Raw genomic sequence first — 12,578 nt, 5'->3', positions numbered from 1 at the left:
CATGGCACATGCACATGCGCGCGCGCACTTAACGTCGATCAGTTCATTAAAGACTTCATTTTTGTCCATACGTGAGGCGAAAATTCCCCTAAAATTTATTATTCACGATATAGACGACCTTAGCGAATTAATATTTTCTTTTTACTATTACCCTTCATTACTTAGGTCGTAACTGTCTCTAGGTTTACTAGGTTAGGTTAGGGTTTATTAGACTGTCGATTATATGACGAATCGTAAACGGTCAATAAGGGAGATTAATATTGAATTTAATAAGGAGGAAACGTCTGTGACTCGTGACTCAGAGTTGGTTCTCGCTTGCTATATTTTTTAATGACACTGAACGGTGGAAGAGCAAGAAAAACAAGGAAGAAAGAAATAACGAGCAAGTGGATGCATCAGGAATTAGGAAAATGCATTAATTCTTGATATCCCAGTTAGGTATTGCTTTCGTCTTTTTTTTGCTTGTTTCTCCATGAAAAATAAAATTTTCTTTTACAAAAGAAAGTATATTGCGAAATCCAACTGTGTAAATGTTTTCTGGCATTACCGATTACGAGCTATCCTACGGGCGACATTACATGTGACGAATGCGTTAATGATAATTCATCAGGGGTGGTATAATTAAACGGTATGTTCCGATAAGGTGGTTTACATTACTTTGGTAAGAGGGCCCGAGAGGGGGTGTAAATGGGAAGAGGTTGAGAAATGAGTTTGTAAGAAAAAGAAAAAAAAAATAATAAAAACTGGAGGAGGGCCAAGGATATACTTTTCGAGGATGAATGAATTATCGGACGAAGGCTTGTATCCTTAATGTATGCATAAATGTCCTCTGAAGACTAAAAAAAATATAAAAAAATAAATAAATGAGGATATTATCGATCATGACGTGAGGTTTTATCATTAGGCAAATTACTGAAATTGAATGAAGGAATGGATTATTTCGTTAGATTAAATTGCATCGATGTCAAATGCAATTAATCCTATATAAGTGTTCACGAGAAATTATGGCCCCCCCTCATTTTTTTCTTTCTATTGCTCCTAAATCATTCGTTGTGTACCTCCCCCGCGTATCCTTCAATCCCGATCATTGAACACCCGGATTCGTTTTCCTTATTGTATCGTTATCAATTGGATTAACAATAAATGCGGGTGAGAGCGTTGGCTTATCGTGAATGTTATATAGGATGCCCATACCTGTATATGTTCAATTTCCATTGGGTCTTGATCGTGCAAGTCTGACATGTAAAGATAATCTATTACTGAATGAGACAACTATATATATGCGGTTTCACTTACAGTATCAGACAAATCTTTATTTAGCGAGCAGCACAACCGTTTAACATTTGTATTCCATCGACTGTACACTATGTATCATTCTTGAATAAAAAATAAATTTTCTTTTATCTCCTTTAGCAAACAATTGTGTATCTGTGAATTTTTTTTAATTACTCAATGTTGTAATAAAAACCAGTGGGATCAAGCCTATCCTTCCTATAGATTCCATGTAGCTGCAGATCCAATGACATGTGGACAATCCTATGCTGTGAAATAAGGTATGTTTTGATGTTGTTGAGTAAGAATTATTGTAGGTTAGGTAAGGGCATAAATGCATTTTTATTGCATTATGCAAGTATACGTGAATGGAATTGCGAGTGGCCTTGAATTTAATCAGATTCGTATGCACGTGTCACTGTGTACTTACTGGATGAAATATTTACTTAATTTCTCTCAAGACCGAGAGATACGCCATGGAGCCCTTCATGATCTGTTAAGTAAGGAGAAAAATCGACGAATGACAACGAAGGAATGTTGCTGGAGTAAATTGAAAAGCGCTTACAGATGTAAATGTTTCTAGGGAAAATACGTAAAATTGTCCTGCTGTCAAGTGCAAGGGTTTTCGTGATCTCATGATCGGGATGATTATTGGCCTGGCGAGGTCTGGCGGCAATTGGTACCAGTTTGAAAAATAGCAAGCGTTGTGAATCGAGGAACTCTGGAAGGTCAAAACGGGTTATCAACTATAGGGGAGCCCGTTGCCATCCATATTCACCTTGGCGATAAAATCGTCGTAACAACTTATCCCCGTGACTTAAGAGGCACGGGCTCGTTTATTCCTTAAATTTTTTGGTTAAGTGCCGAATAAAAACTCACCTCGTGAATTAAACACTCGCCGAGAAAGCAGTAGCTGAAAAGTAGCGTTACAACCGCCAGTGAATAAATAATGAAGCTCAAGGTATTCGTTTCCTCTCCAACTTCTGCCATCTGTAATTCCAGCCTGGTTCGTTATAGAAATGTTAAAAGGTTATCAGCTTCTTGTCATTACCGTGAGTAACTCGAAAGCCACTATGCAAATGACAAAACTAAGACCCATAGTTTGCACCAGCAAGAGGGAGCTGTAAGTCTTATTTAAAGCTGTGGCCATTCTGCAACGTCCATTTGGTTAGCCTAACGTTTCTTCGACACAAAAGTTTGACAGTTAGTGTATAAAGCAACAAATTCTCGTGCAATCAAACAAAGACTGTTTCTCGCATAACCTCTGTGTCTATTAATTTTCATTTCTGACACGTCACCGTGAATTCGTCTGTAGCTATTTACGAAAGGTTCAAAAATCGTTACCCAATGAGATTGGCGTGTCTCTCGATCAGCTGTTTCATTTTCGTTGGGTGAATCAACGGATCAGTCTCGACATTTCGAATTCGCACGGAAAGCAATACAAACTGTCGGCATAGGTAGAATATCAGGACAACCAACAATATATCCGATCCCGTACAGCCGATTGTCAAAACTGTGCTCATTGGCAGTAGACTGAGACACGCCAGTACGTGACTACGCAAGTCGTTAATCTCAAATCCAAAATACATTTGATAAGGTAGCTCGTAGGTTGAGGTTAAATTATTGGATTCTACGAAAGAGAAGATAGAAACAAAGAAGTAAGGTAACAAAACCGTTTCAAATAAATCTACTACTCACTGGCAACGATCCACTGGGATAACGGTACTGCGTACAGCATCGTCGTGACGATGAATATCAGGACGACGGAGAGACGTGTATACAACTTTCCCATGATATTATACAACCATGCAATTCCTGGCTCTTCCTCTACGCTGAATTTGTCTGCTCTGACTTCACTCAACAACGGCAACAACAGCTGCATATTTCTACGGAACATCGCCGTCTTCAGAATCACCATGGCCGTGGGTATAGACTCTGTCATATTCCTGACGGACTTGTCAAAATTCATCCAATACAAATTCGGTACGAGCGCGGCAAATTCGGCGCAGTTGAATAAACTCAAGTACAGAAGGTAAATGAAAAATCGAAAATTATTCGGGCTCTCTGGCCAAATACCAGCCAATGACAAGACTCGCTTACTCAGCCACAATATGTCAGAATCTATGGTTAAATACATATTGAGCGGCTATTGAGTAATGCTATTGTAAGATTTTTCAATTCAGATTTCCACTCCGTGAACCTAGATGATGCTTCACAAAACGTGGACGATTCGAAACTGAATCTAAAATGCTCGCTCGTCATTTCAAGCGGCGGTGGGGCGAGGGGATTGTGCAAAGGGCAGTCGACCCCTCAAGTCCTAGCTAAAGTCTTGGTAAGATTTCAACCGTTCTGGCCTTATTGAATAGTAATGCTCATAGCTTCCGACTCGATACTTTTACACTATTAATGGAAGCATTAAAGATTCTGCTTTCAACTCACTCCCCTCTTCAAACACCGTTAAACTTATTCCACATCCTCTGCATGTTTCAATAGTTTTTTTATTATGCCTATAACTTTAGGCAGGTGAACGCGCATTCGAAGCTACAATATTAAATTCGTTTTCAACGTTTTACTACATTTTCCAAGTCCATTATCACGGAGTGAGTCGTATCAATCAACATTTATATTTTAATTACATAAAAATTGCATGTGGTAGAATATCATAAACCATTGGCATTACAAATACCAGTTTTATCGATAACAATAAAGCGACTTCTCACAACAATAATGAAGCTTCCTTTTAAACGTGTCTTATCAGTTCCATATCTCTTACGTCCGAGACCATAAAATGCGAATCCAGTAGTATAAAAATCCTGAAAATGTCATTCGAACGTCGTTACTGATCCATATCAACAGACCACCCTATAGAAATTATTTGACATAAAACCCAGAAAAGTCAAAACGTAAATGACACTGTTTTAAATTTATGTACTTCTGCTTTTTTTTTTAATTAGCAGCAGCAAGTACCCAGCATTAGAATCCACAATTGTCAGGACGTGCAATAAGAAACGTTAAGGTACGTTTTAAGATTAATACGATCAATGAACATAATAATAATATCGTCGGTCCAATATTATGTGTCTCTGGGTATGTGCGTCGCGGGGCTTCGCGTCTCGTGGGACGTTGCATGCGCGCCAGCAGAAAGCAGACGGATGTGCAACTGTGCAACCAGTGTCATCCTAGAATCCGAGTGCGGAGTCAAGAGAGGCCGAGGACTTTTTCTTCCTGTTTTTCCGTAAAGTCCTTCCGCTTAAAGAGAAGAAAGATGAGGTACAAACACATCGTTATCGTCGGAGCATCATTAATAACGACGCTGCTGTCACTCTCTGGAGTGATGTATTACTTCAATCAAGGTAAACGAAAATTTATGAAATGATATAAAATAATTATTTGGTAATAATTCTTGCATGGGTTCTTAAATTAATCTTATGAGTGATTTTTATGCTTATTTAAAATTTTTATTATTTTTAAATCCGTACGGACGAAAATTTAATATGAAACATTCTCAGAGCGTATGTGACTTGGGATGGATTACGTACTAGGCTAATTATGATGCTGGCAGATGGTACACATAGTTAATATTAATGGAGTGGTCTTATCTCCCCTTCTTCTGAAAATTTCTGACCTGAGAATTGGCACTATTCCCAATTTTGCGAATTTTTAAAAGTTAAACATGACTGCCCTGGCATATGTTATGAACAATATGAAGATAATAGAATTAGATTGGAAGCAAGCAGATAGGTTAAAAATGAACAATCCCGATGTATAAATGACTGTAGTGGGTAAGCAATGTAATTTCCTTTAATGGAGGATCTCATCAAGGTCTGCAGAGAGGATCCTATGTCCTTGGCAAAGAAAGTTATTTTCCGGAATTGAATGGAGATGCGGAAATGAATGATTCTGTGTAATCGACCAATCAAAAGATGCCAAGATGTAAATAAGTTGATAATTTGACATATGTCAATAAATGTATGTACCTGCTAAGTAGAAATTTTTACTTTTACAATAAAATTGCATACAAATTGTTGTAAGTTCCTCGTAGTAAAAATACAAGTAGGAATGTATCTGTATCCACGTGCAATGACGTAAATCTTCATAGTGATTCAATCGCCATTCAAATGATAAGTACGTGAGTCCTCGACGTATCATTCTTACTCTATACTCGACACTTACGTGTCGCTACGAAGATCGACAAAAGTGCTCATGTGTGATTAGATCACCTTTAGGAAGGCATGAAAAAAAAAAAATAAGACAATGAAATTAATTATAAATAAATCAATAATGATAGTGTTATTAACTGTTTTTATTAAAAAACTAACTTGACCGAGTAGTACAGCTTTGGCGGCGTTTACAAAGCGTTCATAAATCTACGATGACAGATATCACGAATATCGATCCGATACGTATACCTTGTGCAATATCGGTTATCAATCGATGGACGCAAATTGCTATTGAAATGAGAGAATAAAATTGAAGTTAGATATAAAAATTAATGATGGTTCGGTACAAGTCTGTTTTTATTTAAAAAAAATTCATTTACTTTATTCCTTCTTTCGTTCTAACCTCCAAATACTTTTGATTATTCGCCAATGGTTAACACGGGTCAAAGAGTCATATATCGGATCACGATCGAATCAATTGAATTAGAAGCTGTCAGTGGATCTGCGAATAGAAATTATACGTGGAGGAGTATTAGAATCTGAATAGATTCCAGTCGTCTTGAATATAAAAGTGTTCAGGTGTCATAACGTTACAATCTCTAAGTATATAAAATCCAGTACGCATGGATAAATACAACAAACGCATATTACGCTCGAGTGGGTTTTTTCGAAAGGTTCTATTTATGCGAGAGTAGCTCGTAAAAAAGGGAATGCATTCGATTTTACGAGCACCCACACGAGGCGAATCGTGTGGTCGTATTTTTTATTCGAAACTTTCTGCATTTATTGACAGAGACGCTGGGCGTAAATTGATATAGAATCTCATTAACCCTATACTCATGACCTTATGCATTAGGATTCTAGTCGAATGACTTTTGAAATTGACTTTTATTATTTCATCTAAAATTACCCTGAACGTAAATTAGCTTTGTACTGTGGACAATTTTTTACGACAGTCGATAATGTAGGGATCTATATCCTTATTTTCATTTGATCATACAGACAAGTGTCCAGTGGGTACTTTTCCGTGCCAGAACAGTTCTATTTGCATGCCACAACGAAGCTGGTGTAACGGAATAATGGATTGTCCAGAGGGGGATGATGAATTTGAAACAGAGTGCGGTGAGTCTCTCTTTTTTCCATCATTGTCTTTCTCTTTGATTTTTACCTAGTTGTAATCGCTCATTTCTATATACGTGATATCCTTATGTTGTACGGTATCATGTACGTAATCTGATTTTTATTTTTTCTTGAAATACTATAAGTCATTCTTATTAAATTAATGCATTTACAAATTTCTATTTACACTAGGAGATATGCATGGCAGCTGGGACTGGTTTATCAAAGATCCACAAAATAAATCAAAAATCATTTGTGGTAATTAAACAAAATTCATTTTACCATCAAACGGTGTTAAATGTATGTTTGTATAGAAATATTTTCTATTTTTTTCCTCCCAGATTCTACACAATGTCCGGAAAAATGTACCTGTCATGCATGTCACTTGATGTGTGTTGGTTACGCCGAAATACCTCAAAATTTCTCGTCCAATGTTACCACTATGTATGTATCGAGCTGCCTGCGTTCAGAATACATCGTTTTTGGGTATTAAGACGTTTGATTCATATATTATACGTTGACTTTTGTAGAACTTTGACAAACAATGCGCTTACGCAACTTTCTACAAACGAGCTGATCAAATACGTAGAACTACGATACTTGTAAGTCATTGCTGCTTTATTCTGTTTATTCTTAACACATAAAATCTTTTTTGGTATTGATCAATTAATTATGGACACTTGTAGATATCTCGAAAACAATTCAATAAGAAATCTGGCAGATGGCGCATTCGCAAATCAAAGGCAGTTACAATGGCTGTAAGTAGCGTCGAATATATTTAGGACTTACATGGTAATTTATCTAATTCGAATGTAGTAATTATTCGATTCCAACAGAATTCTCTCGGATAATAATATTCGAGAGGTACGACGTGGTCAGCTGTCTGGATTAGAATCATTGGATGTTCTGAGGGCGGACGGTAACGAAATTACTTACGCGGACTTATTTGATTTCGAGAACAGCACCTCCCTGCAATGGATGTGAGAATCGTCGATTTTTATTAGTCTTATAAGTGTTTTTTTTTGTTTATGCCATTGACCATACAAATATTCTTTTACCAACATCAGCTAGACAAATACACAGCATAGTATTTCTTATAGAGATTTCAGCAGAAACAAACTGACTTCCTCGACTCTAAAACTCCCGTACTTGCCAGAATTAAAGGAATTGTGAGTATCGATAATCGAATATATTGATTTTAGTTATCACTTAATATCGATTGTAAAATTATATTTTCGTACATGATCCAAGAGTTCTGGACGAAAATCGACTTGAGGCTATCACGGAAAATTTATTATCGATGTTACCAAGCCTGATGTCACTGTACGTATCGATTGTTATCGATCGATTGATTTTATATACATGATATGTTAAAATTTTTATTTTTAATTATTGCAGAAGCCTAAGTGGAAATACCGTGACTACTATACACGTGAACGCTTTTCGAAATCTGAATAATTTATTAGAATTGTAAGTTTACCTAAAAGTCTAATGATTTATGTCATGGAAATTTATTAGATTTTAAGAATTTAATTTTTTTTAGAAATTTAGAAGACAACAAGATCTTAGCTATACCGGAGGATGTCTTTAAGCCTATAGGAAATCTAACGAAATTGCAAGTACACTTCGTGTGGCTGTTATTATTTATTATTTACTAATAATGAAACCCAGTGACGTGAACGTTGTTACGACCATACGGATCAAAGTGATTAACGATTAAAATCCAGACGTGCTCGCAGCAGATTTACTGGTGCTTTACTTAGATATACATATGAGTAATTATATCTGTCTATCTAGTTATAATTGAATATAGAGAGCACTGGGTAGAATAGCAGAATAAACGGAAATTAGACAGACGGGAAATTTCTCACTGGAAATGAAGAAAACGTCACGTACTTGATTGATCCGAACTGATATTTTTTTTTGTTTTTGCCAGTTTGAGTTAGAAAATTATTCGATTCCAGTACTGCGTGAGAACTGAATTTCAATTGAATTTTTCTCTTTTTTATATAGACAATGTGATCGATTCTTTCAGATCGATAGGATTCAATCCGATTGAGGATCTGCCAAGCGCTCTGTTTGATCCACTGAAAAATCTACGATCGCTGTAAGTCATCGATTAATTCAGTAATAATCAACAATTCATATTAAATGTGAATATATATAATTTCTCAGTGGCCTCGAGGAAATTGAAATCGTCAATATGGAGAAAAATATATTCGATCTGTTTCCGTATTTGGATTTCGTGTGAGTTGAATATAAAATAATTATTACTCTAATCGTTATTATAATTCCCGTATAATAACTCAAATTTGTCTTATTTGAATTTTCACAGTTACTTGAAAAAGTTTCACTATTGCACAACCTACGCGTCTAACGTTCAAAAATGCCGGCCAGTCAGCGACGGTAAAATCAACCGTTGACTTGAGTTCCAATATTTCTTTCAGTCTAGAAAAAAAAACAATTGATAAATAATAATTGTCCATTTATCAAACAGGAGTCTCATCTTTGTCCCACCTATTAAGCAAACCGCTGCTACGTGCTGCTGTCTGGGGTATATCGTGCGTGACGTGCTTGGGAAATGCTCTGGTCTTGTGGGGAAGATTCACAGCTAAGGACGAAAACCAAGTGTTGAGCATCGTCATCAGAAATCTTGCCGGTGGGTTTTAAGCCGCCTTTACAAATCCCCTCGTGTATACACAACATGCATAGTCTAAGATAGAAGGAAACTTAAATTTAGACTACGTGGAATCCGTCAAGTTCGAAGAGACAAACCTATGGGGTTTCATGGGAGTCTTCCTATAGCTTCTTTTATTTTAGTTTCTGACATGCTGATGGGTATATATCTCTTTGTTATCGGATTGGAGGACATTCGATTTCGAGACAATTATAATCAGATCGCCAGCACCTGGATGTCATCTTGGTCCTGCACTTCCGTTGGAATTTTGGCCATGACGTCCTCAGAGGTACTACCCCATAGCTACCTAAATATTTCTATATAAAAAGAATACCATGTGATTTTGAAACTGCTATTTCAGGTTTCAGTATTGATCCTACTGTTCATGTCGGTAGAAAGATTTATGCTGATCGCTGCACCTTTGAAGAGTCATCGCGCCTTGACACCTCAAGCTGCATCTTCATCTATGATTGTTATCTGGATATTTGGAATTCTACTAGCACTTATACCAGGTATCTATAAAAATTATTTATTTATTTTTATATGATAATACAAAACCTTTTCTTTATTTAGCTATTCATTGGCGTAGCAGTACCAGATTCTATGGTGTCAATGGCTTGTGCTTCCCTCTACATATAGACAACCCTTATCTGATCGGCTGGGAATACTCTGCTTTCATTTTCCTTGGACTGAATCTCTTGGGGTATCTATATGGAAAATATTGCAAACTATAAAGAAATCAGTTATTCAACTTCAAACGCAACCACCTGAGCATGGTTTTACTATAAATATAAAATTGACACGCTAACTTCAGGTGGCGGCGTTAAGCTGAATCACCCGGTATAATTTCAGGCTGATCGTCATTGGCTACGTTTATGCTGGGATGTTCGCCAGTATTTGGAGAACGCGACACGCGACTCCCTTGTCAGTGGGAGATTCGGAATTTGCAGTAAGATTTTTCTTAATTGTATTAACCGATACGGCCTGTTGGGCGCCGATAATTACACTGAAAATTCTCGCCCTGATGATGTACCCTGTTCCATGTAAGGATTATTATAATTATTCCTTAAATGAATTTTCCGAGTCACGTTTTCTTACTTTTCAATTGGGAATGATCTTTTCAGCCGATCTTCATGCTTGGGTCGTCATCTTCATTGTGCCGGTTAACAGTGCAGTTAATCCTTTGCTCTACACATTCACTACCCCAAAATTTCGAGAGAGACTGGGCGAGGAATGGTTTCGAAAAATCCGTGATCGTTTTACTGGAAAAAATTCTACTCGAAGTGAGTAAAGTTCTTAATTTATGATCACTTTTGATGATCAACATTTTTTAAGAAAATACATTCTTTCAGATTCTCACGTACCGACGGCTCTGTGCAATAAGAACGTGATGCTGTCGCTCTCGTCAACCGATGAGAAATGTCCGATAGACCATAAAGTGTCGAGTATCCCGATATTTATTAATGAGGATCAATTAATTAGTAAACTGACTCAGCAGACAAACAAATCACCGATAGGTTCATCGCCTGTAACAAGTCAATGACTTGTTTCAATTATTCCTCTATATTGCGTCAAGCGCATCAAGCGCAGGATCGTCAGATGTAATTCAAAAACAAAATCAATCTATATAACTATTAATTGAGCTATCCAATATAGTGAATTTATGACAGCTGAGCACAGAATGTTTACGTTGAAAATGTAGTTCGTTAAATTATTAACTAACATACCAGTATTCATATTTAAGATATCATTGGAAAAATGCTTGTCTCTATTCAAAGCGCAAAGAATGACCAGGAGTCTGACTTCCAGTAAAATGAGAAATAAGAGTCCTCCTAAACTTCTCGTCTTTCAATATTATGTTCAATTCATAGGTCACTCATGTAAAGTAAAAAAATTGTTCTATTGTTATTCGATTTTATCATTTACTCAATTTCAACGTCTGCATTTTGTCGCAGCAGTTAAAAAGATTTGCGTTAGCACGAGCCATTGTCCAATCAGAGTGCCAGTACGGGTATCGCGACTGGTTCAAGAATTTTAAAGCTTTAAGACCGGTCGTAAATCTACTTTCAACAAAATATGTTGTGATCTCCTTCACGTATAGCACATGGCATACGGTTATGGGATATAATATATAATTTATGATGGACACTCAATAGGAGGGTCCCGTTAACGGTTATTCTCTTCCTTCTCCTTCTGACCTCACCTCTCGCTCCACCCCAGACTCCAAAGTCCTCAAGTCAATCTCGATACTCTCACAATCTGCAATTCCACCGAGAATCCCAGACTTGAGTCTCCAGAAAGCTACCAGCTTCAACTAGGAAATAAACTTCTACTAGGAAGACACTTACTTCTGTTCCGATCAAATATCCAATGCAGTCAGCAGTCATGATGCATACCGGGCAGACTCGTGTCATGTGCACGGAGGAAGGAGGGTTCGAAAGTTCAAAGGCGAAGAACGATCGAAGCAGCCTTCGAAGGCCTTTCGAGTGGCTCCCACGGCAAAGTAAGAGTCGTTTCGCTAGTCGCGAGATGTGGAATGCACGCACAGATTAAAGGCACACCTTCCCGCCGGTGACTGCAGCCATTGCAGAAATACTATACAGTTTCCAGCCAGTATGGAACATTCGTTTCACCTGTTGTACCAATAATTCTAGTGTTTTCCTTTCTCCATGCCTTCTTCATTTTAGCCTTAGAGACCTGACTTGTATTAGATAATTATATCAACAGGCATAGTCAAAGATTGTTTTTCTGCACAAGTTATAAAAAAAATGTGTAATTAACCCTGAGAATATTTATACAGATAACAGACATGGAACGAAGGCCGATGACGGTATACCTTTATTACGTTCAGTCGTGACTCCGTGACTCGTGAATGGTGAATCGTAGACTCTTTCAAATATCGTCCTTGATCAACTTGCACGTAGAACTCGTTGCAGTAAATTATCAGCATTCACTTGCTCATACGGGTAATCTGGGCTTTGTTCGTTCACCGCAATACAGGCATCTTTCAATCAGTAATTCTGCATTTGTCGATTTGCATAGTCTGTAATATAAAAAAGTTGGTAGTATACTGTATTTATATTGCGAGCATGCTCACCGGTATGGAATAGCAGAGATAGCGAGAGTGTAACGGCTCATAAATGTAGTCCTATTAATATTCGCTGATATTACGTAACAGTTGACTTGCAGTATAAATCGAGCAAGGAAACGATGCGCGTTGCTCGCTCCAATCAAATCTTAATGTAATATATTACCGAGCAAATTACTTAACGAAACTGTGCTTGTTTATGTGGAATACTTGAAACCTAGATCCGCGAAGAATAAATTATCGAATTTTAGTGTCCACCTAC

General features: G+C 37.2%; 2 protein-coding genes and 1 long non-coding RNA gene across 8 annotated transcripts; 1 reads left to right on the top strand and 2 right to left on the bottom strand.

Annotated features, from left to right (window-relative positions):
• Positions 1-1,281: 1,281 nt before the first annotated feature.
• Positions 1,282-3,567, bottom strand: LOC107267405 (odorant receptor 13a-like). Of its 3 annotated transcripts, none has more exons than XM_015739087.2 (7): positions 2,971-3,567; positions 2,617-2,902; positions 2,324-2,423; positions 2,152-2,262; positions 1,838-1,993; positions 1,703-1,765; positions 1,282-1,541 (listed from the first exon to the last, which is right to left on the bottom strand). In XM_015739087.2, the coding sequence occupies exons 1-6, from the start codon at positions 3,407-3,409 to the stop codon at positions 1,715-1,717; spliced, it is 1,143 nt and encodes a 380-aa protein (XP_015594573.1). In that variant the 5' UTR covers positions 3,410-3,567; the 3' UTR covers positions 1,282-1,541; positions 1,703-1,714.
• A 654-nt stretch (positions 3,568-4,221) lies between these two features.
• On the top strand, positions 4,222-11,404 carry LOC107267404 (relaxin receptor 2). 4 transcript variants are annotated; one of them, XM_025084617.1, is made up of 22 exons: positions 4,222-4,288; positions 4,414-4,625; positions 6,435-6,554; positions 6,744-6,809; positions 6,893-6,995; positions 7,082-7,153; positions 7,238-7,309; positions 7,388-7,531; positions 7,652-7,720; positions 7,803-7,874; positions 7,950-8,021; positions 8,095-8,166; positions 8,587-8,658; positions 8,727-8,798; positions 8,887-8,957; positions 9,049-9,210; positions 9,357-9,517; positions 9,590-9,740; positions 9,802-9,931; positions 10,081-10,271; positions 10,353-10,511; positions 10,581-11,404. In XM_025084617.1, exons 2-22 carry the CDS (start codon positions 4,538-4,540, stop codon positions 10,769-10,771), a joined length of 2,310 nt encoding a protein of 769 aa, XP_024940385.1. In that variant the 5' UTR covers positions 4,222-4,288; positions 4,414-4,537; the 3' UTR covers positions 10,772-11,404. The 4 variants fall into 4 exon arrangements, with proteins under 4 accessions (XP_024940385.1, XP_024940386.1, XP_015594569.1 ...); XM_015739083.2 differs by lacking the exon at positions 4,222-4,288 and having other exon boundaries at positions 4,372-4,625; XM_015739084.2 differs by lacking the exon at positions 4,222-4,288 and having other exon boundaries at positions 4,374-4,625; positions 9,372-9,517.
• LOC112494296 lies at positions 11,369-12,570 on the bottom strand. The gene is made up of 3 exons (XR_003059578.1): positions 12,065-12,570; positions 11,577-11,976; positions 11,369-11,487 (listed from the first exon to the last, which is right to left on the bottom strand). It is a non-coding gene; the product is annotated as an uncharacterized LOC112494296 (long non-coding RNA).
• Between the last annotated feature and the right edge of the window lie 8 nt (positions 12,571-12,578).

The sequence above is a fragment of the Cephus cinctus genome, unplaced genomic scaffold (genome assembly GCF_000341935.2).
Source record: "Cephus cinctus unplaced genomic scaffold, Ccin1 Ccin1_scaffold0401, whole genome shotgun sequence".
In the NCBI taxonomy this organism is placed as follows: Eukaryota; Metazoa; Arthropoda; class Insecta; order Hymenoptera; family Cephidae; genus Cephus; species Cephus cinctus.
This window is presented reverse-complemented; position numbering and strand designations above follow the sequence as displayed.

Bases quoted from the DNA above. Each gene is read 5' to 3' on its own strand.
- LOC107267404 (XM_015739083.2), top strand. From the start codon at position 4,400: ATGCGCGCCAGCAGAAAGCAGACGGATGTGCAACTGTGCAACCAGTGT. The intron at 4,626-6,434 runs GTAAACGAAAAT...TTGATCATACAG, and splicing joins GATGTATTACTTCAATCAAG to ACAAGTGTCCAGTGGGTACT. The intron at 8,659-8,726 runs GTAAGTCATCGA...ATAATTTCTCAG, and splicing joins CTGAAAAATCTACGATCGCT to TGGCCTCGAGGAAATTGAAA.
- LOC107267405 (XM_015739086.2), bottom strand. From the start codon at position 3,409: ATGTATTTAACCATAGATTCTGACATATTGTGGCTGAGTAAGCGAGTC. The intron at 2,424-2,616 runs GTAACGATTTTT...TGGACGTTGCAG, and splicing joins AGACACGCCAATCTCATTGG to AATGGCCACAGCTTTAAATA. The intron at 2,263-2,323 runs GTAATGACAAGA...CTGGAATTACAG, and splicing joins TGGCTTTCGAGTTACTCACG to ATGGCAGAAGTTGGAGAGGA.